The sequence below is a fragment of the Triturus cristatus genome, chromosome 4_2 (assembly GCF_964204655.1).
Source record: "Triturus cristatus chromosome 4_2, aTriCri1.1, whole genome shotgun sequence".
Taxonomy (NCBI): domain Eukaryota; kingdom Metazoa; phylum Chordata; class Amphibia; order Caudata; family Salamandridae; genus Triturus; species Triturus cristatus.
The window spans coordinates 49,590,188-49,617,198 of NC_140586.1; the positions used below are offsets into that span (position 1 = coordinate 49,590,188).

The window sequence follows — 27,011 nt, forward strand, 5'->3', positions numbered from 1 at the left end:
CACCAGTTTCGCTTTCGATTTGGAAGGGACTGGAGCGATGGATGTTTTATAGTTTAACAACCCGGTCGTCTTGGGTAACATTGGCTCTTGCATAGTGTTCAGTGCCGGGCCGGAAGGCGGGGCCGAGGAACCATGGATTAGGTCTTGGGTAAGGCCCGAAGGCGATCCCTCGACCGGAGCCTGACGACTAATTTCGGCCTCCGTTTCGACGGATTGGCCTAACTCCTCGGGAGAGCTGTCTTCTTCAGCCCCATAGGCTTCGTCGATGTCCCCTACGTCGTCGACGGCTTCTTCACGTCGAAAGAGCTCTTCGTCATCGTCGTCCGATTGGGAACCATGCTCCGAAGCGGGGCTAGATAGTATTTCTTCCACGCTCTCGGCGTCCTCGTCCTCGGTGCTGAATATGTTGGTGGGTGCGGGCGCTGCCTGCTGCGCCTCGAGACTCGCTGCCCGTCGGTTCCGTAGAGTTTTCTTGGATCGGAACCGCGCGCAGGCCATGCATTTTGATTCGTCGTGATCCGGCGAGAGACATTTATTACAGACCGGGTGGACATCGATGTGAGGGTACTTGGCGTGGCACAACGGACACCTCTTGAACGGAGTTCTCGATTCCATCGTCGATGGAGCGTCGAAGTTTGGACCAATTCGATTCGAAATTTTGAAAAGGGTGTGGAGCACTAGAACTAGTAGTCGACACCGAACGGTAACTACCGCCGAAAACTATAGGCCTTTTGGCCTAAAACTAAGTATTCTGAAGTTGAGCTAAGATAGTTTCATCCGAACCGAATGGCGGAAAAAAACAATCTGAGGATGGAGAGGATGCCCATGCGCACTGTGGTCCAGGGGAGGAGTCACCCATCTCAGGATACTTCGAAGACTCTTCCAGGACAACAATGTGCAATCATCCGGACCCAACACTAGGCGGCGATCTATGCACAGATATGCACAGATATGAATTCAGCAGCCCACATGCCTCTAACACACCTATACGGGACATTCGATCAAAGCATGACACTAGACTCTTCGCTTGCACTATTTTTTTTTTTTTTTTAAAGTATACACGTCAGCAATAGAACATGTTAACATTTGTGGCGGAATACCAACATTGAAAAATATACCGGTTGTAACATAACATGACACGTGCGTTTGTAAAGCGCACGTTCACCCAAGGATATCTTGGCGCTAAATAACACAGTCTTCAAAGATAGCAGGCAGTCCGCGTATGATGATGCAGAGTTCAGAACTCTATGGCCCTGGTTAGAAATGGCCTGTTAAAATCGAAACCCTCTTCAGATTTCTGTCTGTGCAGAGATTGGAATGCTATGGAATGAGTAACGCGGGCTTTATCACGTTTAGAAATGATCATGTCAAACTTTGCAGATTGTAACTCTGGAAAAAGGGCCAGTACTTATAGGAGCAGAGTCAGACTGATTTTGGTGCAGAAAACCACGATCCCCATAATTTAGTAAAATTGCATCAAGTAAATTCCGACCCTCACTGCTTCAGATTTAATCGGTGCAATAATTATCACCTGCGATAGAGGGCCACGTGCGGATCGGTAGACGGTAGCTCCCTCACACACCCCCATCCAGAGAAAAGGATTCAGACAGTCTTAAACGGGTTCTTCTGATCCGATGCAACCGGCTGCTGGGGTCCAGCAAGAAATGACATTGTGCAATCCTTTCCGAAGCCTTAGGAGGCGCTATGTTGGCACGGCCTGCCTAGGAGGGACCTCACTGCCTTCAGACCAAACCCTGTGCCTCGCGTGGCGGACCCTGGAAAATGGGTGATATCTCGGTGCCCAAATAGGGCAGGGTGACCGACGTTATCACCCAACGGCACAGTGGCAATGCAGTGTACCGGCACTTCATTGTCAACACTGGGACTTAAGACAACCAGCCACATGGTGGCACTCTTTGTCCAATTTGTGATGAACACAACAGTCGTTTAATCATTCTATAATACATTAACAAGCTGTCGCCACTGCGCGAATGAAAAGAAAAAGTGCTTACCGACTTAATGAAGGAGACCGTGTAACACCCCAAGTAAAAGATCCAGTCCTGATGGGCGGTCACAAAAGGAGACAGGGCGGTAACAACGAGGGACTAAGGAGCCTCATCATCAATCGGAAGCCAGTATTTACCATGGACGATGACACCAGCCAATGAAAAATATGGGCGGAGCTTCCACAGCACTTGGACATCTGTCCCTACTACAATAGGCCTCACAGAGCGACCAGCGCATGCGCTGCAACGCTAGGCAAGACCTAAAATACAGATAACCTACACCAAATCATTTCTAGTGTATGGCTTACCTGTGGCACCTTGGACAGCGCTGCATGGTGTCAACATGCCCAACTGAGCCGCACGAAGCACACTCCACATCTTGATTACATTGCTGTTGGCAATTCTCGCACAACGAGTAATTTTCGTACCACTGGCAGGCGGCATCCATCTGACCTGACCAAGCACCACAACCTCTGCAGATACGACAGTTCTAAAAAGGCAGAAAATGGGCATTAGAAGCATTGCACAGTACCCGCTCAATCATATATATGGGCATATTTGCGCTATATCACAGAAGACAGCAAGTCCTTAAAAAAGCATATTGTATTCTTTCCACTGAAGTTAAACTGCATCTTTGGAGTTTTGTGTTCAGCTTAACAGTAACACATGCTCGATGGAAATCGGATAATGAGCATCACATTCTCTCCAAGTTATCAAGAGCTGGTCACCTACCCTGTCCTATTAAATGGATACATCAATTTCTCATCTTCTCAACTGTATTGAAATACATTATATCCAATACAAAATATTACGATAACAAAAATGTCACCATGTAGGTGTTGGGATGGAAGTCCTCTGCAGAGGTTTGAGAAGCTGTGATTGCAACAGTTCTGGTCAACCCTACGTTTTACAGTAGTGAACTCGCTAATCTGAACAGTGCATAAAAAGGTTTCTCTCTCTCTTTATGATTTTGGTGACAAAGGTGGACGTTCACGTGAAGGGGCATCAAAAGTGAACCCTTCTGAAAAAAGTTTACCCTTTTGCAATTGTCCTCTCTAAACGAGCTATGTGGGGCAGAGAGGAATAGGTAGCGATTCCTAGTGATCACTTGTACCCCTGGGAGAAAAATGTATCCGGATACCCCTATAAAAGCTCTGTTACAGTCCACCAAAAAAGGGATTCCTTGCCTTCAGTAAGTATGAGACATGTACAAAACCTTCCTGTACTGTACATCCAGCAAGTTTGAGCTTACCCCAGGTGTGGCCAACATAGATTCAAGATGGTATTTCATGCCGGAGTTTCAAGATGCCAACATAAGTGACATACTTTGAAACATAGTGCTAATAATTTATATAGTTGGTGGTTTTCCTGACATTCTGGCACTGGATCCAGCACTACTTGATATATGTTGGACACCTTTGCTTTACTATGTTGACAATGGATTAATGAGTGCTGAAGTCCACTGGGGGTCGGGTGATGGAAAGAGTGAGAAAGTGACACAGATCAAGGCAGATTACAAGAGAGTGATAAAGGTAGGTAGTATCCACTGCGAAGGACTATATCCTTTTGGGCATTGTGGTAAGCTGGCTCTTTATATAGTATACCACTAGGTGGTTAGACCATCACAGAGTCCAGAGATCCTCCCAGAAGTATAGAGGGCTCAATGCAAACCAGAGGTGCTCTATTTGTGGTACTGTGTGCGAGCAACCTTAGGCCTAACACAGAGGTGTGTAAAACATTTATTGCACAACATGGACCAATAAAAGACACAGCTCACAAAGGAGATCCACAACAATTTTAGAAAAATAAGCTTTGCTCAAGATTTATTTTAAGACCAAGATCTTCACTAAAAGGTAAGTACGTTTTTAAATAGGAATTCTTTTAAAGTTCAAAAGTGGACATAATGCAATTTTCAGTCTTTGCAATGTTAACCTATGGAGGAAAACAATAATGCAGTTTTACAGGTAAATGAACAACTTACAAATCAAGACTTAGGGTTGCAGGGTCAGCAGAAGGCAAGGTTCAGGTAAGCACAAACACTGCACCTCCAGAAGCACAGGGGCAGCTGGATACAGAGGTCAAAGTTTAGGATCAGGCCCGATGTTACACGATGGAGAATGGGGGTTTGTGAAGTCACACTGCTTGCAGGTAAATAAAAAGTTTGCAGGGCTCAAGCTTTGGGGTTTTAGACAAACACGGGGGGCCACAAGGCAGCACCAAACAAACACCACCATTGGCACAGGGGCAGCCGGGTGAAGGGTGCAAACAGCTTCAGGCACCCAATGCAAATCAATGGAGCATCTTGGACTGGAAGACAGGCTGCAGGAGACGAACTAACGGATACATGCAAGAGAACAGGGACAGCAGAGGTAAGGGGTAGATGCTATAAGTCGTAGGGACACAATCGGTCAAGCTGCACAGGGGCTTCAGGTGCAGGGGTGTCCTTTGACGCAGTTTTTTTCTTTTACCGGAGCCGGTCCGGGGGTGGGGGGCCTTTGGACTCCCACTGCATGCATCGTCATGGAGACCAGGAGGGGTCAGCCAATCCTGGAATTGACTCCGGAACGCTGGGAAACCTTTTCTGGATCGATGGTCCACCTGGACACAGGTCGGAGGTGTCTGGTACAGAGTGGTCAAGGATCGAGGATCTGGAAGGCACCAGAGTCCTTGCTGTTGTTTTCTTGTGGACAGAGCCTCTGTACTCAGGAGTTCTGGTCTTCTTTAAAGGCAGGCAGCCCTCCCAGGGGTCGTGGAGGTCGCTGACTGATGGACAGGTGCAGTTTATTTGCATAATCTTTGAAGGCAGCAGGCAGGTTGGTAGGGCTGGGGTTAAGTCAGTAAGCGACCTCGGTCGTCTTCCGCATGGCCTCTTTTTTGTCCTTCTTAAGTCGGCAGGAACTAGTTTCGGGGTCTAGGGCAGCCATCTAAATACTTACTTTAGGGGTGTTTTAAGGTAGTGACAAGTAGGGCCAATGGGCACATTAACTGGGGTGTCTACACCCTCAATTATACCACCCTCCTGTGGGAGGGGGCATAGTCCTAGCCCTGATTGGCGGAGTACCCCCCCCCATCTTCAAGATGGCGGGGACTGAAAGGTGTTCTTCACCTCACCTCCTTCACGGTGGAGTTGGCAGGTGGGAACACCATCAATTTCTCCTAGGTTTTCCCACCGGTTTTCCCACCCAAGGTGTGGGTGTAAGCCAGGGGCTGACATCAGCTGCTAGCAGCAGAGGCTGGGGTCGCATTACTAAGGCATGCAAGCTTCACTCTCTAGCACTGTGCCCATCCTAGGGGACAGGTGTGACACCTGGGCCAGGATGTGCTTTGTTTCTGGTCCTAGAGAGGAAAGGCTCTCAAACCAGGGGTCCAGACACATGTCTGGTGGTGGCACCTTCAAGATGGCGGGGACAGAGTTGCGCTTCACCTCGCCTCCCCCACCTGAAGGGTCAGGTTGGCAAAGGTGGGCACAACTCTCCTCCAATCTTGGTTTTCCCACCAATTCTACCACCCAAAGTGGGAGTCAGAATGGGTGGGGGCCAGTTGCTGGGAACAGCAAAGGGCTGGGTCAGCTCACAAAGGCAGCAAGCATTTGAATCTTACTTTTGTATACCCTGCCCATCCTGGGGGAGGATGCTTGGCAGCTCTGCCCAGGATGTACTTTATTTTGGGACCCCAAGAGCGGGAGGCTCTACTCAGGGTCAGGAAACACATCTGGGGTGGCAGCTGGCGAGCAGCCAGTCAGCCAGGACACTAGAGTTGTAGTTTTTCAGGGGGCATCTCTAAGATGCCCTCTAAGTGCATTTGGCATTAAAACCCACACTGACAGTGTGCGTTTAATATGCTGAGAAGTTTGATATCAAATTTCCCATATTTCAGTGAAGCCATTATAGTGTTGTGGAGTTCGTAATGACAAACGCCCAGTCCATATACTCTTTATGGCTTTACTGCACTTATAAAGTCTAAGAATGGACTTAGACGCTGTAGGGGTACAGATCTCATGCACCTGAACCCTCACCAGTGGTATAGTGAACCTAGCTAGAGGGGTGGCTTACATGTGCCATAGGCAGTAGATTGTAGGCATGACACACAGGGGTGTGTGCAGGACTACTCATCACTTTGCTCTGCATCGAGTGTGAGTGTGTGTGTGACCTCTAAGGGTGGCACAATATGTTCTGCATCCCTTAGGGGCCTTACCTGGTTACAGTGCCCTTGGTACCTATGGCACCTTTTAGAAGGGGCTTAGATGTGGCCACAGAGTAGCCAATTGGGTTTGCAACAGTACAGTTTTAGGAAAAGAACATATGCCCTGAGCACTTGGTTAGCAGGAGCCCAGGGCACACATAGTCAAAGAGCATCAACATCAGGCAAAAATTGCTGGGCAGCCATCCAAAAGGGGGCATTTTCCTACACACCTTGCATGGTTTTGCCCCAGAGTACATGAATTCTGGAGCACTGTTCCAATAATGTGAGATGATTACTGGTGAGACCCCTAGAGTTTGCTTCTCTGTTAGCATTGCTGGGATATGATAGGGATGTTCGGGGAGCGGTCAGATGACTGGTGGAAATAGGAATGCTGTTAGCGAGAAGACGAGTGGCTATGCGCTGGGCCCGTGGTCCTCTCCAGACTTTAAAAGATTGGCACAACGATATGACCTATTGCAACACACAATCAGATACATATTATAAACTCCTCCCACCTCAGAGCCGCCCAAATACTACTGGGGTCCATACCAAACCTTCTAAGCTGGCTCAGTGGTCACTGGATCTGAGGGGGAGGCACATATAATTGAAGTTGATAGGAGATAGCAGTGACCCTATCTCTGGCGGATTTTCTGCCTTTTGTGTGCTTGTGGGATATATAGCGTGTGGGAGCAACTGCTCGGATACAGTATGACTTTTTTGTACTCCTACAATCCTAAATATCGAATAGTTTCTTACCTGTCGGTGTAGTTTTGCAGCTTGAAGATTTTTCTGCAATCACTATATTGTGCATTATTCCGCGATCTGGTGGTTGGGTCCGGATTCGTAGTCTTTTTTTTTTTTTTTTGTAGCCCAGGTGGGCGTCGACGTCCTACCATTTGGTGCACCTCTCGGGACGTCGTCGTGCTTCCTGCGGAAGTCCCAACTTTGGGGCGCCATCTTCGGGTTCTTTTTTCCCTTTTTTTTTTTTTAACCCTAGGCGTTGTCTTAATTTTCCTTTTCCAATTCTCTTTACTATTCCAATTATTCTGATCTTCTTAGTCCTTCCACCTCTATCTCCATCCTCATCTTCCTGGCGGAGGTGGGTGGGTTCGCTAGTGAATCCAGAAAGATCTTCAAGCTGCAAAACTACACCGACAGGTAAGAAACTATTCGTTTTGCAGCGTGAATCTTTCTGGATTCACTATGCTGTGCATAGACTTTGTAGCGGTTTGTTATCTCTGTGGCGGCTGGGTGGTAGATGAGTGTTGGCTGTTGAATATGTGTTGAAGCACCTTCTGTCCTACTTGTGCTTCCTTGTTCATCTGAATGTCCACGCAATAGTGCTTAGTGAACGTGTGCACTGAAGCCCATGTTGCCGCCAGGCATATGTCTTGAATGGGCGTATTTGCCAGAAAGGCAATAGTTGCCCCCTTCTTCCTTGTGGAGTGGGCTTGTGGCCCATCCGATAGTTCCTGCCCTGCTTGTTTGTGGCAGAATTGTATTCTTAGTGCAATCCATCGTGCAATGGTGGCCTTTGTCACGGGTCTACCCAGGAAGCTAGTTGCAAAGGAGACAAAGAGCTGCTTGGTCTTCCTGTGCTCTTTGGTCCTCTCAATGTAGTGCATCACTGCCCTTCTAGCGTCCAGATTGTGCAGTGCTCTTTCTGCGCTTGTCGTGGGGTTTTGAAAGAAACTCTGTATCTGAATTGTCTGGTTCATATGGAATGCCGACACCACCTTAGGCATGAAGTGTGGGTCCGTTCTTAGAACCACCCTATCTTTGTGTATCTGTATGTAGGGCTCTTGCAGGTGTCAGTGCTTGCAGCTCGCTCACTCTGCGCAGCGAGGTTATCGCTACCAGGAAGGCTGTTTTCATGGTCAGCATTTGCAGCGTGGCCTTGTGGATGGGCTCAAACAGCGCCTTCATAAGCTCGGTTAGGACCACGTTGAGGTTCCATGCCGGCGGCAGCATCCTCTTTGGTGGCGCAATTCTTTTCGCCCCCTCAAGGAACCTCTTTACTACCTGTGACGTAAAGAGACTTCCTCCTCTCTCCCCTCGTGTGTACGCTACGATTGCCGCTAGGTGTACCCTTAGGGAGGATGAGCATAGATTACTTCTTAGTAGGTGTGTGAGATATCTAAGCACCGTTGACTCTGTTGTCATTTTATTCTGTAGTTTATTTCTGCTGCACCATATTGTGAACCTTTTCCATTTCTCCCCATAGCATTTTCGTGTTGTAGGTCTCATTGCCTCCCGCAGCACTCGCATAGTGCTTGGAGGTAGGTTCAGGTGTGCAAACTCTAAGTCTTCAGGAGCCATGCCGCCAGGCTGAGGCTCTCTGGTTCTGGGTGCAGGACCTCTCCGTTCTGCATGGAGAGCAGGTCCTTTCTTCTTGTGAATTTGTGAGGAGTGCCTTGTGCCATTTCCACTATTTGAGAGAACCATGTCTGCCTTGCCCACTGCGGTGCTACTAGGATCAGTGTCATGTTGCTGGTTCTGCACTTGTCGAGCACCCTGTGTAACAGCGGTATCGGTGGAAAAGCGTAGGCAAATGTCCTTGACCAACTTATCCATAGGGCATTCCCTTGCGATTGCTGTTCTGGTTGTCTGGATGCGAAGTTTTGGCATTTTGCATTCAGGCGTGTTGCAAACAGGTCTATTGTCGGTGTTCCCCACCTCTGGAACAGCCTCTGCGTTCCCTGTCCATTGAGCTCCCACTCGAGGGATGCCGATGTCTGTCTGCTGAGCCAGTCTGCCTCCACATTGTCCTTCCCCGGTAGGTGTATGGCCAGCAGGTCTATCTTGAGTGGGATGGCCCATTTCCAAATCTCCTGTGCCAGAGAGGAAAGGGGGAACGATTGTGTCCCTCCCTGCTTGTTGATATAGAACATGGTAGTCATATTGTCCGTCTGTATTAACACTTTCTGGTTGTATATCTGTTTCTGGAAGGCCTTCAGGGCTAGCAGGACAGTTTTCAATTCCAGGTAATTGATGTGTGAAGGTCTTTCCTATAGTTAAGTTCTCCCTGTTCCACCATGTTATCTCCTCCTGCACCGCGTGCGTAACAACCACTAGATCCTCCCAACTCCCGCTTGCTTGTGACCATTGCTGTTGCAGCCATTCTTGGAATGGTCTCATGTGAAGCCATACATTGGGGACTAGGTGGATGCATGACGCCATCATCCCCATGATCTTGCTCACTGTTCTCACTGTCAGAACTCGCCCCTTCTGGTAGAGACGCGTCTCGTTCAGCAGGGCTATTGTTCTTCTGTCGCTGGGCATCACCGTGCCGTCTATTGTGTTGATATTCGCTCCCAGGAAGATCTTCACCTGTTCTGGTTCTATTGATGACTTCCCCCAGTGTATCGAGAACCCCAGGTTTGTTAGTGTTCTTGTCACCCGTTCTGCGTGCTCCTCGCACTTGTCGCGAGTGCCTGCTTTGACCAGCCAGTCGTCTAGGTAAGGATACACATGAATCCCTTCCCTTCGTAGGTACGCTGCTACTGCTGCAAGGCATTTTGTGAAGACCCTTGGGGCTGACTTTAGGCCGAATGCCAGGGTTGTAAACTAATAATGATCCTGATTGATGTTGAACCTTAGCAGGTTTTTGTGTCGCCTGTTCATTGGGATGTGCAGGTAGGCGTCCTTGAGGTCCACGGTGGCCATGAAGTCTCCGCCTCGTATTTGGGGTAGCACTTCTTGTAGTGATGTCATTTTGAATTTTTGCGTCTTTATGAATTTGTTTAGGAACCTTAGGTACAGGATGGGTCTTAGTAATTCGTCCACCTTTGGTACAAGGAAGTAGTTGGAGTACACTCCCTTGTTCCTTTCTCTGCGTGGCACTGGTTCTATGGCCTTCATTTTTAGTAGTTGAAGTCTCTCCTCCCTGAGATGAGTGAGCTCCTGACCAGAGCGCTGTCTTCTCTTTCGTTTCTTGTTTGGAGGCCTTTTCTCCAACTCTATGCAGTATCCGTGCTGTATGACGTTGAGAACCCATTTGTCTGATGTTATTTGTTGCCATTGTCGAAGGTAGAGGCCCAGTCTTCCGCCTACCAGTGTTGCATGCTCGTAGGTGCTTGTTTTGTGTAACCCCCTTGGTGTTCTTACATTGCGCTTCACCCTTCGGGGTATGCTGTGGGTGAGCGTCCTTTTGTGTGTGTAGTCACTTAGATGAGGGTTGGTCTCCCCCTCTCCTCCTTTGGCCACGTCCGTTTCCTCTCCCTCGAAAGGACTGGCCTCGAGGCTGGTACTGCCAGTTCTGCTTCTGCTGTCCCTGCTGCCCGTGCTGGAATGTCTGGTGCGACGTACCCTGCTGGCTTCCTCCCCTTCCATAGGGTCTCCGATTTGGGGTGCCTCTTCGCATTCCTCTGAATTGCAGGGCTCCCATGGATCTTGCGGTCTCATTTTCCTTTTTCAGCTGGGTGAGCTTCTCGTCCACAGTTTCCTCGAACAGCGTTTCACCGATTAAAGGGGTGTTTAGTATGTTATTCTGGACTTCCTGCTTGAATCCAGAAATTCTGAGCCAAGCCTGTCTCCTTTCAGTGATCCCTATGGCCATCAGTCTGCTCGAAGTTTCCGCCCCGTCCAATGCAGTCTTGATGCATGAATTGGCGATATTCTTCCCTTCCTCCACTAGATGGGAAGCTCTTTGACGGTACTCTTCTGGGAGATGCTTGATTAGTTCCCCCATCTCATCTCAGTGCTGGTACTGGTGTCTGTTCAGTAGCGTGTTTGAGTTCGCCATGCGCCAGTGCATTGCGGCGTTTCTTTCTACCTTCCTTCCAGTGAGGTCCATCCTTCTGCTCTCCTTATCAGGAGGTAGCCCCGAGGTCGTCGGCACATTGGCCCTTTTCCTGGCCGTGGAAGCAATGATGGAATCTGCTGTGACCGATCCCTTGATGTAAGGAGGATCCTGCGAGGAGTGCTTGTACTTCTTTTCCGTTCTGGGTGTGATTGACCGGCATGTTCCCGGTTCCTTGAACGCCTCCTTCCCTTGGTTCATCACGCTTTGGAGCATGGGGAGGAACTGGCTCCTCGTCTGGATGGGGAGCAGAGTTTCGAGTAGGAAGTCTGCTTTCGGCTTCTCCTCGTCCAATTTCACACCAAAGGCTGCTGCAGCACTCTTGACGACCATGTTGTACGCCCCGGTGTCGTCAGGCGGCGAAGGCCTCGAAGGATACGAGTCCACGGGCTCTTCGGGGTTTTCAGTGTCGATGTCCTGCCATTCCAGCTCCTGACTCGACGGCACTGAGCCGTAGAGCGACTGCTGATCATCATCATCACCTTCTCCCTCATAGTAGGTGCCTTCTTCCTCCTCTTCAGGACCTCTCGACTGCTCTTCGGCGTCGAAATCCCCTTCTTCCTCGATCTCCACGACATCCGTCGACGGGACCATTGGGATTTTGAATTGTTTCATTCGTTCGTCGAACTCCTTCTTCCTCTGAAGGATGCTCTCCATCTCCGCCTCGAGCCTTCTCTTTTTCTTCTCCATGCTTGAGATGTGCTCGGCGTCGACCGCAGGTCTCTTCGACGGAGCTTGCGTCGACGCGGCCTTGTCTTTCGTCGTCGAACGTCCCACCTCGTGGGTCTGTTTCGACGAACTCTGCCTCTCGGCAGTTTTCGGCACCTGGGAGTCCTTCTTGAAGGATCCGCTCGGCCTTTTGTCCTTTGAACCACTGGCGGACGTCGAAATCTTCGGCGCCGGTGTTTCCTTCGAGGACTTTGACTCATTTTTTCGAGAGTCACCATCCGATTTTCGGGGACCTTTCGGTGGTTTTGTACTTGACGTGTCTCTTACCTCGTCAGGCGTTTTCTTATCGGTCTCTGCGACCGTGAAGACATCAGGTCCCTCGGCGATGTTGTCTTCATCGTCGGTGGATAGGCCCAGATCGTACAGCGACGGGGCCTTACCCTTGCCTTCCATGCTGAAGTTGGCTCTCCTCTGACGTTCTCTCACCCGGAGAGTCTTGGGCGCGAAGGCGGAACAGGCGTTGCAGTCCTTGCTCTCGTGGTCGAACAGCAGGCAAAGGTTGCACACCGGATGTTGGTCCTTCTGCGCGAACTTGTGGTGGCAGTTAGGGCAGAACTTAAATGGTGTCTTGTCCATTGCGCTCAGAGCCTCTGAGTGCGCATTTTCCTCTGTGCGTCGAAGAATTTCGAGGTTTCCTGCTTCTTCGTCGTCCCGGCTGTAATACCTTTCTCTCTGTAGTCTTCTAAAGGTTCTCCTTCGATGAAACTCGCGTATTTTCCTTCTTCTTTCGTCTAAAACTCTGGAGCTTCTCGATGACGATCCAGACACAACGGCGGAAAAAAGAATCTGAAGATGGCGCCCCAAAGGTGGGACTTCCGCAGGAAGCACGACGACGTCACGAAAGGTGCACCAAATGGTGGGACGTCGATGCCCACCTGGGCTACAAAAAAAAAAAAACACCAAAAGAAAGACTACGAATCCGGACCCAACCACCAGATCGCGGAATAATGCACAGCATAGTGAATCCAGAAAGATTCACGCTGCAAAAGTTTGGATACCTTGATTGATGTAACCACATTCTAACCTACTGCAACTCTTATGTTTTTTGTAAAGAGCCTAATCACATTTATTATCACTGTGTAAGAAAGTGCCCTCTTTCTACATGGTTGCCCCCAATTTTTGATAAACTGCTGATGTACTTTGAGTGTGCCCTGGGCTCCGGCCTATCAGGTATCCAGGGCCCATGTTCTTTCCCTAAAACTGCATTGAAGACAAAACACAATTGTCATTCTGGCCACAGGTCAGCCCCTGGTAAATGGTACCACTGGTACACCGGGCACTGTAACCAGGGAAGGCCTCTAAGGGCTGCAGCACTTATTGTACCACCCTTAGAGGCCCTGTACCTTTACACACACACTGCCTTTGCAGGCAGCGTGTTTTGGTGCATAACACAAAGTGAAGAGGCGACATGGCACACAACCCTGTGTGCCATGCCTACAGCCCACGGCCCTGGCATAGATCAGCCACCCCTCTAGTTGGGTGCACTAGACCAGTGGTGAGGGTACAGGTGCTTGAGCCCTGTACCCCTACAGTGTCTAAGCCAATTCTTAGCCTTTGTAAGTGCAGTAATGCCACTAAGAGTATATGGTTCTGGGAGTTTGTCATTACAAACTCCACAGTACCATATTGGCTTTACTGAAAACTGAAGTTTGGTATCAAACTTCTCAGCACATTAAACCCACACTGATGCCAGTGTGGAAAAATGGCATAACACTAGTGTCCAGGCTGAGTGGCTGCTAGCCAGCTGCCACCACCAGGCATGTTTCTGGACCCATGGGTCGAGAGCCGGCTGCTCTCAGAGGTCTGAAACAATACAAATCCTGGTACAAGGTACCAAGCATCCTCCCCCAGGATGGGAAGGGTCCACGAAGGGAAATCTTTAAAAGCTTGCCGCCTTTGTGAGCTTCCCCAGACCTTTTGCTGCTCCCAGCAACTGGTCCCCACCGGCTCTGAACCCCAACTTTGGGCGGGAGAACCGTCAGGAAAACCAATTGAGGAAGGAAGGTGTGCCCACCATTGCCAACCCCCATCCCTCAGGTGGGGGAGGCGAGGTGAAGCACAACTCTCAGTCCCCGCCATCTTGCAGATGGGGGGACCCAGCCAACCAGAGTAAGCCGCTTCACCCCCCCCTCCCCACTGGAGGGTGACATAATAGGGGTGTGCACTCACCCCAAGGAAGGGACCCATTGATCCCAACCTTTACTTACCTGTAACACCCCTAAATCTAGTATTTACGGGCCCCCCCCCCCCCTGAACCTTGCCTCCTCAGACAAGCAACAAGGACCGAACAGCCGTGCCGAATCTAAGAAGAGGAAGACGTCCACGGACTTGGCCCCAGCTCTGCCTGCCTGTCCCCACCTCAAACCTGTAGAAGTGAAACTACGGTGTGTCCTGCAGCCGGCAACCTCAAGAACCCTGAGGACCTGCCCTGCCTGTGAACACCGCATGTTTACCAACAGACTCTGGCTCTGGCCAAATCCGCAAGTCTGCACCACTCTGTACCCGTCGCCCACGGCCTGAGTTCTCCAACACCACGAGAGGTCTCCCCAAGGATTCTGACCTGAGATCAGGTGATCTCTGACCTGCCTCGAATCTCCCAGCGAAGCCTGCAGCCTCTTTCTGGAGACTCCCCCCAACGGCAACTGGAGCTGGTAAGAGAAACCCAGCGCCTAAAGACACCCCTGAACCCGAAGCCCCACGGCCTTGAGTGGCCCAACGGATGGTGTCCCAGCATCCCCAGACATCCCAATTTACCTCTCCAACCGGTGGTCACCTCCATAAGATCTTCATCCCCGAGCCTGTAGTCTTTGTTGAAACTGGAGAATCCCCATTGCAATCAACAGGGCACCCACTGACAAACCAGCACCCAGCCGCCTCTGCCCCGCTGCATGTGTACTTTTTGTGCTAAACAGGATCCCCCTTTGCCCTGAGCCTAACACCAGGAGCCTTGCTCCCACAACCCAGTGGCCTGCTCGTAAGCAGCCACCAACCGGAGGCCCCCCTATCACCCATTGGATAACATTGGGCCTCAGCACTCTGCACCCGGCCGCCCTAGTGCTGCTGAGGGTGTAGCACGAGTGCATCCTTGACCCTGGGGGAACCCTTGTTCTAACCCCAGAAACTCAACCCCAAAGACAGAGTCCTTTCCTGGTAACCAATATGTCCCAATGTGCTATCTAGGCATTTCACACTGAGTAGAAAAAGTAACAAAGTAACTAAACAGTATTCTGTACAGTAATTTCAATACCTTGACTTACCTGTATTTCAAACAACTGCATTTGAACCTATAATCACTTGTAAACACTGCATATTTTGCAAAGCATTTATTTCACCTACCTGTGCCAGCCTTGGCTTGGCTCTAGAAATAAAATAACGAACCCAATATTTTTATACAAACAAAATTGGACTGAGTTCAATCTTTGAGTGTGTGACATCCTTTGCTGATTGAGTGTGAACAACAAATGCTTAACATTACCGTCTGATAAAGCCTTACTGCTCACCCAAACTACCACAAATAGAGAGTAAGGTGCTATCTACTTTTACCTCTGCCTACCTTTGGGGTTCCACTGGACTCTGTGCACACTATACCTCATTTTGGTATAGTATATACAGAGCCAGCTTCCTACACTTTGGTGATATCTTCTATGTATTCATTGATCATATGCACACTTACAGTCATGTATATGTAGCCATGCCAAGCTTAAAGACTATTCTTTCTTTTTTCTCTATTTTTGGAAAACATAATTTATTTATTTTTTTAAACTAATACAACAATCAGGTTTGGGGAAGTCACTCTACTCCAAATAAGCACAGAGATTAAGTAAGGTAGAAAACAAAGCAGGTTTTCCCCCTTAACTAGACAGGGGTTAAAAAAAAGAATTGTTTTGAAATTCAGTTACCCTGTCCTTCAAGTGTGCCCCCAGTGTTATTTATATGTGAACAATTGCAAACCTGTCAAGCTGGATTTGGCAATCCAGTGGCAAAGAGGTGCCCCTTCCCTGGTGTCCACTAAGTGCCTGGCCCTAGCTAGTCCCATTCCTGATATTAAGTATCACAGTTTTTAATCTGTGCTCTGGTTTTGTAAATAGGACAGCTAGGCCTGCCACAGCGACAAATAACGTTTGAGGGTTAGTCAGTGGAAGTAAATTAACATTACATTTTTACTTTTAAATATTATGCACCTTGCCTGTGACAAAGCATACATAGGGGTGACTTATTAATATTTAAGAAGGTATTCCCCTATCAAAAGGGTTTATTTTAACATGTTGAATTGCAGTGTTGCACTGCCACAGATAGTCTTTACAATGGTAAGCGTTAAGTCACATTTTAAAGTCACTGTAGTGGATGGCACAATAGGTGCTGCAGTCCACTAGTGACATTCAGCACAGAGGCCCTTGATACATTATGTAGCATATTCTAGGGACTTTTATGTAATTTGAATACACCAATATGCCAATTTAACCATGTTTATAGGGCGAGCGCAGGTACTTTCACTGGTAGCAGGGTTAATGTACACAAAAGACTAACTGCAGCAAAGATATTGGGTCCAGCAAAAGGAAAAAAATCCAGGGAGGTAACCACGTAGAAAAGACTTGTTTCCTACAAGTTTGATCGCTCTATTTCAAAGTGGAGCCCCAGTAGTCTTCTCCCATATAGGGCATCCTCCTTCCCATGATCTTAAACACGAGAAACAGTTACTGATCCACCCCTCCCCCCAAAAAACCTGTCTTGCTTCTAAACAATGTGGGAGAAAAAATGATCTAAAGAGAGCTGTCACATCAGGGGTTTGTTATGGGTCTGTGTTTAAAACTGAAGCTTCCAATAATCCATATAACTGTGTGCTGAGCTGGCACTACTTTCATGAATCAAGCTTTCAATACAAACTTAATATTTTAGTCTACAGTCAAACTCTTCCACATTTCCATGGGTATTTAAAAATTTTCAATTCTACACAAAAAATTGCTTTTTCATGAGTATATTCTTTGTTAATATACTAATAAAAAATTAATTTTCTAAACAGTCTCGGGCCTGTGAGATCCACTCAAGTTAAGAATCACTGCCCTAGGTTGAAATAAGCGTTTAACGGAATATCATGATAATTTGCATATGTATGCAAGTATATGTATTTTCACAGCACAAAGCTAGCTAAGAAGCAACAGGGGACTGAACAAGGGTAGTTATCTAGGGAACAAAATCGATGTAATGTAGGCAACAATAATTCTAGTGTGATGGAAGCTAGTGCTCCTGAGAAAGATTAGTTTTTAGTTTCTTCCGGAGCATTTCAGGAGCCTTATGTCGTTGGGGGCACTGCGCTACAATCTGGGTGTGAAGCTGGAGAAGAGAGTTGCTTCATTCCATGTAAGAGGGCTGGGGTTTCTGCTCAACTTCTGAAATCCGCTTCTGGAGGAAGGGGTTGATTTATTTCAGGTGGAAGAGTGATGTTTACCGAAGGCAAGGTCTGTATCAAGGGTCAATCCAGGGATTCTGCGGTTCGATGCAAACAAAAAGAATTCAGTATTCATCTAGTCATCCTGGTAACCTTCAGAGGTACTGAACATCCAATACTGGACGAATTTGAGGTTTGATTTGAGTCTATGAATGTTGCGGTTGAGGAGATTTGAAGGCAGATTCCAATGTCATCAAAATATTGATGAATGCCATTAGTACATTTGAATCTGAGGTTTTCCATGTAGAGGTGTAAAGTGGATGAGGAGAGGCTGGAACCCTGTGTCACTCCAAGGATGACCAAGACTAAAATCTTGCTGTTTCTATCAGTACCTACTTGTGCAGGTAGCAAGGTAGAAGGTGAACAAATTCCAGGGCTTTGCAAGGGAAGCTCATGAGTGTGTTAAATGGTGTTGACCTGTACTTAATGGTTACCGACCAATACTGAATCGAAATCGAGCAGGATCAGGTAGGAGGGCAGGTCATTTCTATGACAAAAAGTGGGTGCTGTTGACCATTCGAATGGTGGAAATCGCCGTGCTGCAGTGTGGTCTTAAGGTAGATTGAAAATCTGGTTTATTCTTGCATATCTGCTTATATAGATGGTTATGACTAATTTTTCAATGATCTTTCTCACAAAGGGTAGACGGCAGATGCTGGTGAGAACTACCAAGTCTAGCGAAGCGGGAAACAGGTAGAAAAATACTTCTGACCTGGTAGGTCAAAGCAGCATTTGCAACAAACTAGGAATAGGTGCTGGATAATAAAAAAAAAAAATTAAAACAGGAATATGAATTTGACATTCCAATCAATCAGCTGCCAACGTAGCATTCTCATATTGCATCTTCTTCACACTATTAACAATCAAGCAAACAACCCTGTTCCTGCACCATCATCTTCACAGTACAATGTAAGCTACCCACACACCTTACACTTCCAGGAATCCATGGACATATTCTCCATGGTCGGCTTCAGGCAGAAGGTATGGTATCCCTTGTCACAGGTATCGCACACCAGCATCCTAGAATCTTGCCCTGGTATTCTGTATAGGAAAGGAAAGGTTTAATAGCCCAACACACAAAATGAGGAGTCACCAAAATAAACGGTAAGTCTTTAGCCATCCTCTTTCCATGAACTCCCATGTCTTATTCTTTACAAACTGAAAGCTTGAGCGACCAAACCTTTTACAGCTATGTTCAGTATCCCTCCAATATTCTCCCATACCATACACTTCTGACTCCCTAACAGACCAGATCCACATCTCACACTGTGCTGCCAGTCTAAATTAAGAGAAAGAAAAGCAATGAACAACATGTAATGCAAAGTTATAAAGGTATTTACAAAGAGACTCTGGCCTTATGCTGCTTACCACAAAGGATATGCATATTAGTTCTCACAACTATGCTTTTCAGCATCATGGGATGTCATTAACATGCTTGTGAAAATATTATTAGCACCAAATACATATACCCCTTCAAGCTCTTCGCACCAATCATTCCCAGTTCAACACCACGGAGTAATCTGTGCTCTCTTTGGGCTCATCAAGAATAGTAGGGAGGCTCACCGGCAGGTTTGGCACACTTTACAATCAGGGCACTGCCAACCCGAACGCTTCAGTGGTGTCACAGTCACCTCTAAGCATGCACCATGGTAGTGAAGCCCGCAGCTTGTGCAGAAGAGGAGGTTCTGAAGGTCTCCTTGCCCATCACAGAGAACACAGCATGAGCCATCTGAGGAGAGAATGAAGTCAGAGGTCAGAGTGTTGCCCAGAGAAGTACATGTTCTCATCTGGGAATGTGAACAGATCATTTGAGTGATTCACAGAGATTCAGAGTTTAAGTGAGAACGGTAATAATATACTTGGTTTTATATCAGAACGAAATGCTCGATTAACATCCAAGGTAGACAGATGAGGCATACATAACATCAACTTTGTTACAGCAGCAGGTACAATGCACCAAGGACTCACTGACCAGTGAGAAACGTAATACATAATAATGTACATTTAAGCAAATACATTTCTCCACATGGGTTTTGTAGCTGTAAAAGGATGTACTAGCATGTAATTAGTTTAACTAAAAATAATTGTAACAAAGGGTATTTTAACATAGAATGAGGGCAAGCGAGAAAGGTTATGCCGATGGCTAAACGCCAAATGCAGGAATAAGACAAGGCGGGCTTTACTATTTATAAGCCAAAAACTGTGAAGTAGGTTTAGAAAACAGGCCTTTACATAAATACTTTAAAATATATGAAAAGGCATCTCTGCGATTGACAAATAATATACTAATAAATGCCTGAGCCCGTTTACCACCAGCTGGGGAACTGCTCAATTTAACAAATCAAATCACAGAAAGAAATTGTAATATTGGGTTGTATAAAAGTGCCCCTTTTTGCATGGTTACCCCCTAACCTTTTGCCAGATACCTGATGCCAACATGACTGAGTGTATGCTGGGACCCTGCGAACCAGTCCCAACACCTGTTCTTTCCCAAAACTGTACCTTTGTTTCCACAATGGGCGACTCTGGGCTACATGTAAGCCCCTTGTAAAAGGTACCCCTGATACCAAAGGGCCTTGTGACCAGATAATGCCTCTGAGGGCTGCAGCATGTATTATGTAACCCTCAGAGACCTCTCACCTTAACACCCACACATTGCCATTGCAGGCTTCATATTTTGACATGGCACAGCAGCCTGTGGCATGGGCAAGTCACACCTCTAGCAGGCCTTAGAGTCCTAAGGCAGGGTGCATCATAACAGCAGTGAAGGCATAGCTTCATGAGCAATATGCCCCTACAGTGTCTGCGCCATTCACAAACATTGTAGCAAAGCCCTTTTGAGTACATGGGTCGGGGGGTGTCATTACAAACGCCACAGCTCCACAATGGCTTTGCTAAAGACAGACATTTGGTACCAAACTTCTCAGGAAAATAAACCCACACTGATGTCAGTGGTGGATTCATTATAAAATTTACTCAGAGGGCATCTTAAAGATGCCCCCTGAAAAATGACCAACTCCATAGTGTACTGGCTGACTGGTTCCCACCAGCCAGCCACCACAAGACAGGTTTATGATCTCATGGGGTGAGAGCCTTTGTGCACTCGAAGATCAAAAACAAAGCCTGCTCTGGGTGGAGGTGCTTCACACCGCCCTCTGGCAGAAATAGCAACACTTGGCGGTGAGCCTCAAAGGCTCTCACCTTATGATGAGCTGATTTGGGCAGCTCCAACTAGTTGAGCTGCCCGCCCCTGTCCAGACCCCACTTTTGGCAACAGGACAGGCGGAAAAATGAGTAAGCAGAGAAGGAGTGTCCACCTCAGCCTGGCACACCCCTAGGGTTGCCAGGAGTGGAGATGAACCCCCTCTCTTAGAAATTAGGCCCAATAGGAACAGGGATGTGCCACTCTCCCCAAAGGGTGTAGTCACCATAGGGGACAGTAGCCATTTGATACTGCCCCCCCACCTCAGTAACAAGCATACATTTAGTACTTAAGGGCTCCACTGAACCTTGTTCCTCAGATTCGATGACCTGAAATGAAGGACTGAAGAGCCGTGCAGCAGTAGAGAAAAGGACGACAACTGACATGGCCCCCAACCCTACCGGCCTGTCTCCTCCTCCAGTTACCCTGCTCCAAGAAACCGGATTGGCCTGCAGTAAAGAACCCAGGAGGTCCTATGCTATTTTCAACTAAGACTCTCGTCTTCTGTGGACACAGGATTTGTCCAGCAAAGAAATCAACTCCAAGTCTCTGGATCCAGGCAGATCAGCGACACTTGCACCACTCTGTACCAAACGCCCACGTCCAGAGTCCTGGTGGACCACCGACCCAGTGAAGTCTCCCCGGCAATCCTGACCTGAGAGCCAGCGTTGGACGACCTCTCCCTCGATGCCTGCAGCCTCAACCTAAAGGATCCCCTTGACCGACACTGGAGCTGGTGAGAAAACCCGAGGCCAAACACCACTGCACCCCTAGGCCCCCAGCCTTGGTATGCCCAGCAGACTGTGTCCCGGCATGCTGCCACTATCCTACTTGACTCAAGTTGCAGGATTCCTTTATCTAACCTCTGTAGCCACTTTACCCACCCGAGGATCTCTATTGATTTCAACAACCCCCCCCCCCCCCCCGTACCGATGGTGGTGCAGTCTCCGTGCTCTTTGGTGGCCCCTCCAGTGCTGATTTTAACCCTCTGGGCCAGTGTCCCTGAGCCACAGGTACTTACCTGCACCCGGTGCCTCTTCAAGGTGCTCCAAGCCTCCATAAGGTAACATATGGCCAGTGACCTTTGGGCCCAGTGACCTCTGCACCCGGCCACCCCAGTGCCACTGGTTGTGCAGTACCTACTTTGGTCAGACCCTAGCCCAGTGTTGACTCAAACCACTTGAGATTGAACTTGAGAACCGCTTATTTACCTGTAAGTTACTCAGCTGTATTTTTCTCACAGGATTGCATTGGTCTTTCACTACATTGTACTAAGTGTGATCCTAAAAACAAAGTATCTTTCTGTATTGAAAAGTATTTCTTGCATATGTACAGTATTGTTTAATGTCATATAAACCTATTGTCAGTAATTTGAAAGTACTGCACCAAAGTACTTACTTGTGAGTTCAACTTGGTTCCTAGAAATAAAAGTAATATTTTTCTACAACCCATTGGCCTGGAGTCAGTCACTGAGTGTGTGTTCCTGCCTTGTACTAGTATGTACACAAAATGCATTCACACTACCCTCTGAGAAGCCTGACTGCCCAGCCCTAAGTGGCCATGGGTATGCCCAGACATGGGTATGCCCAGACATGGGTCCCGTGCTCGCTGTGCCAATGGATTCAAGCTAGCCTGGCTGTTGAGGGGTGAAACCCCGAAACCGGTCTCAGGATGCTTGTTTCCAGTCCAGGAAGGACCTGGCAGTTCGGGCTGGACTGTTCCCATGAGGCACAGGGTTAAGACTCATTTGCATATGGCTAGGTTCAAACTGGGGCTGCATAGAGAGCAAAAGAACGATGGATTAAACCCAGATCTGTGACTGGGGGGGGGGGGAGTGTTTGCTATATTTTCTCTAAGTGGCCAAGAGTATGCCCAAACTTGGATTCCTTGCTCGCAGTGCCACTGGATTAAAGCTCGCCTGGCTGAGGAGGTGAAACCACAAAACCAGTCCCAGGATGCTCGTTTCCGGTCCAGGGAGGACCTGGGTTGGCATAGTGAGCAAGAGAAGGTTGTAATACACCCCGATCTGTGTCTTGGTGCGAGTGGTTGAAATGTTTCAGCACTCCGTCAATCATTTTGTTGTGTTTTATATGCTCAACACAACTACCACTAAATTGAGAGCAAGGTACTATCTACTTTAACCTCTGCCATACCTTTGGGGACTCACTGGACTCTGCACCCTATACCTCTTGTTGGCATAGTATATACAGAGCCAGCTTCCTACATGGATTTAAGACCGACTCAACCTCAAGGACCTACAAATAAGTCATGATTTAATTATAGCCAGAAATGCTAAGAATATTTGACAAAGCCACAAACTTGAAATTCGTGGAAAAAATGAGTAATATTAGCAAAGTGCTTTGCTGGAGTGTTAAAGGGCATCATGTATCAACTTAATCTATACGATCACAAATTTAACATCGACTAACTATATGAACAGAAACATACAATGAAATAAGGACTTTGTCCGTAAGCAGCATCTAACCTTCCATTAAACCCCCCCCCCCCCCCAAAAAAAATTCTAGGACTAAGATAAATCATCCGATCACAGCACCCCGAGAAAGCTGGAGCCGCGCAAGCTAAAAAGTAATGAATTGATCTGACCTCCAAGACCATGGTGACCTCCTCCTGGGCGGCTGGTGAGTCGGTGGACCCGGTGGTCAGCAGAACGGTGAACCGGACAATGCGGTTGGTGCCTACAGATTGTAAGGAAGTGGCTTCTCCACTTCAAGGGAGTGCTGGAGGCCGTCCAAGACTTTTGGATGCACAGCTACAGGACGGACCGGGTTGTCACAATTATCGGGACAGGAGCAGGCAGGGTTTCGTGTGAATGTCGACCAGCAGTCAGCAGTTCCTGCTTCCTTGGCTCTTTTCGGTCATTCTTGTGTCAAAGGAAACTGAGTTCCTGGTGCCAGGGGGCTACCCATATACTGAATTAAGGATGTTAAGGGGAGTAGCCAATGGGCTACTTATCCTTGGGGGTCACTACATCCCTTATATGATAAAATCCTGTGGGGAGTGAGCATAACCCTGTACCAGAGTTTACAATGCCACCAAAATCAAGATTTTGGAATCCTCCCTTTGTTGAGCACATCAGGCAGCCCCCATAGGGGTGTAACTAGCTTGGTGGTGCAAAACACCTACTTGCATATCTAATTTGCTGCCTGTTCTGGTGCCAGATGGGACTCCGGGAAGGGGTTGGTATCTCACAGGTCTGGGGAAAGCCGGGGGTCGCATACCAAAGGCGGATGAAGCTCTGAAACCTCTGCCCTTGGTATACAGTTTCACCTGCTGGAGGAGGTGTAAACACAGGAGGTGCCTGCCAGTGCATGCATTGCTTCTGACCTCAAAGAACGTGGGCTCTGAACTTCGGGGGTAAGAATCTAGTTGGTGGTGGCAGGCTGGAAGATACCAGTCAGCCAGCACACTACGAGGCTGGTAGGTTTTCGGAGCCACCGCTAAGGAGCCCTCTGGGTGCATCTATTAATAAATCCACTACTGGCATCAGTATGGATTTATTAATACAAGATGTATGATACCAAACATCTTTAGTTTCAGTGAAGCCATCATATAGCTGGGTAACTCTTAATGATCAGTGCCCAGTATATGTGCTTAAGATGACTGCCCTTTTCACTAGTACTATCTAGCAATTGAACTAGACGGCACAAGGGAATAGCTACTCATGCAGATATGTCCTCATATGTCATATAATGCACCGTGTCTTAGGGCTACAAGGCCACCTGTAGGGGTGACTTACAAATATTGCATGCAGTGTCTTTGGGCATGGCACACGGAGTGTCTCATTTCATCTTTTCACAAGGGTTTGCACCCTTTCACACATTCAGCAATGGCAAACTGCATGCAATTTGTGTTTGGGTCCCTTAGGGTGGCATAATACATGCTGGGAACCTTAGGGACCCTCTTTGGTACCCATGCCCTGGGTAGGAGGGATACAATTTACAAACTAGGGATTTACAAGGTACTAAAGTCCTTGCCAATTGGTGAAACTTTCACATGTCTTTGTTTTAATAAAAGAGCACTGACTCGGTCGCCTGGTTAGCAGGCTCCAGTTTACTGTCAAGTCAAAAACCAGCACCTAGTAGTTTTAAATGGGGCAAAACAAGTGTGTGTGGGGGTGCAACAACTAGAACAAAATTCTGGACCCTGCATTTTTGCTATCTATAGAACTCTGTGCCCTTCATCCCTGCTAACCACTGGTAAAGTGCCTCTGGCATCTCTTCTGGATGGGGAGCCAGTGGAGGTCTCCCAGGTGGGGGGTGATGCGAGATCGTTTGGAGATGTCCAGGACGAGTCTAGCTTTTGCGTTCTGTAAGGTCTGGAGCAGTCTGAGGAACTGGGCGGAGATACCAGCGTAGAGGGCTTTGATGTAGTCGAGGCAGCTGGTGATGAGGGCCTGGGTGACTGTCTCTGGTGTTGGTTGGGATCCATCTGAATATTCTCCAGAGAATGCAAAGTGTGTGGAAGCAGGAGAAGGTGACTGTGCTTACTTGTCACTTCATGGTCAGTTGGCTGTTGAGGATGAAGCAGAGGTTGCTAACATGGTCGGTCGGTGTGGGTCCAAGTTCTGCAGGCCACCGGCTCTGGTCCCATGCACAGGTGTACTTCCCGAAGATCAGTACTTCAGTTTTTTCAGAGTTGAGTTGGAGGCAGTTGTCTCTCATCCATTAGGCTACATTAGTCATGGCATTGAAGAAGTTGGTTTTTGGAAGGGTCCTCGGTGAGCGAGAGGATCGATTGAGTTTCGTCCGCATAGGAGATTATGTTGGGCGTGTGGGATTGGATGACGGGGGTCATGTAAATGTTGAACAGGGTGGGGCTCAGGGATGATCCTTGTGGTACTCCGCATCTGTCTTTGGGTGCGGATGTGAAGGGAGTCAGTCGGATGCTCTGTGCGCTTCCTGTAAGTAAGGAGGCGATCCATTTGAGGGAGTCTTGCTATATGCCTATGTTGTAGAGTCGGCTGATGAGGATGCTGTAGGAGACTGTCTCTAGCACCGCGGAGAAGTAATGACACTATTCTCTTATCGCTAGGATATAGTTTCTCTAGTATCGAATTGATTCTTACTCCTAGACAAAAAAGATTCTTGCTCTGGATTTGGAGACGACTTTGATGTTTATAGAGAAACCTAGTGTAAAAAGTGTCCTCATCACGTGTTGTATAGGAGTTTTGCATTTATTTTGGGAGCCAGTCGTCCATATACGGACAAACATGCATCCCTCATCTTCTCAAGTGTGCTGGACACTTTGTAAATACTCTTGGAGATGATTTTATTCCGAAAACTAGTACTCTTAATTAGTAGCGAGTCTTGTTCGCCACAATGCTCAGGTATTTCTTGTGTTTTGGATTCATTAGGATGTGAAAGAAAGCATCTTAAATGTATGGTTGCCATGTAATCCCCTCTTTGCAATTGTGGTATGACTTCCTGTAAGGTTGTCATCTTGAATCTTTGGGTCTTTATAAACTTGCCTATGAATCTGGGGTCTAGATCTGGGCATAGAGACCAGTCTACCTTTGGGATTAGGAAATATGTTAAGTAATGTCCTTTTCTCCTTTCTTGATCTCTTCTCTGGGTACCTTTTCTATTACTCTTTTTTCCAGCAATTCCTCTACCTCAGAGTAGACATGATCGTTTCTCGTTTGAATGAATCTTTTTCTTTGGTTCCCTTGCTGGATGCATCTTGGCCAATTCTATGCAATATCCAAATCTTACGACATTTAATATCCAGTTGTCTGAAATTATCTTTCTCCACTCCTGAAGGAAGTTCTTTATTCTGCCTCCTACTGGTGTTGTGTACGAGAAGCTGTCTGTATAGGTCAAGTCACTTGTTAGATGGGGTTGTGCCTTCCCTGCGAGGCTTCCCCCCTCCCACGTGATCGTCCTTTAAAGGATTGGCACCCTTGTTGGTTGTACTGCCAGTGATGCTAGGGTGCCGATGATTGGCTGCTACTTTGGAAGCCCTGATGAGTTTAGCTACTCTGGAAACGGTCTCATCTTGTAACCCTGCGTGTTGACGCAGCAACTCTCCTTAGGTTCTCCCTAAATTTCAGTGCTCCCATGGATTTTGCACTTTTGTTGTCCTTCTTGAACTGTTGCATTGTTTCATTAAAAGTGCCTCCAAACAGCTATTCCCACTACTTTTGAGGTTTTGAGACAGTAATCTTCAATCATTAAAAAAATCAGACTGCCTGATTTTTTAATGATTGAAGATTACTGTAAATAGTCCTCAAACGTGTGGACTTTGGTTTGCTGGTTCATACGGGATGAGAATCAGTAGTGGTTTTGTGTGAGACGAGTGGCTAATCGCAATAGCTATATGCGCGCTGATCTATTTGATGTAGATTTGCGCGATTTTATATGCACATTTTGGCATGGTGCAGCTGGAATGACATTGCTTTGCATTAAGACAAAGTGTGACGATGTGGAAACTGGGAATCAATCCTCGTCATCATTATATAATTTTTTTCACAGATGCAGGCACTAGCAACGGTTGTGCTTTTGTGAATAGGAGACGAAAGCAAAACAGGTTTTACGCCCCTGTGACTGTTTGGGAGCTGGTATGTGGGCCAATAGCTCCGACTAGGTAACATACTTGAGTTTAGAGTCATGGAATTCTCCGTGATGA

At 47.6% G+C, this 27,011-nt stretch overlaps 1 protein-coding gene across 7 annotated transcripts in view; it reads right to left on the reverse strand.

The window, feature by feature from the left end:
• Window positions 1-27,011, reverse strand: part of KMT2D (lysine methyltransferase 2D) — a 1,389,531-nt gene that overhangs the window by 1,159,262 nt on the left and 203,258 nt on the right. For all 7 annotated transcript variants that reach the window (XM_085600422.1, XM_085600421.1, XM_085600420.1 and 4 more), the window contains exons 7-9: window positions 18,728-18,893; window positions 18,091-18,205; window positions 2,315-2,496 (exon numbers count right to left, since the gene is read on the reverse strand). In XM_085600422.1, the coding sequence (XP_085456548.1) occupies window positions 2,315-2,496; window positions 18,091-18,205; window positions 18,728-18,893 (463 nt within the window). The remainder of the gene's footprint in view (window positions 1-2,314; window positions 2,497-18,090; window positions 18,206-18,727; window positions 18,894-27,011) is intronic.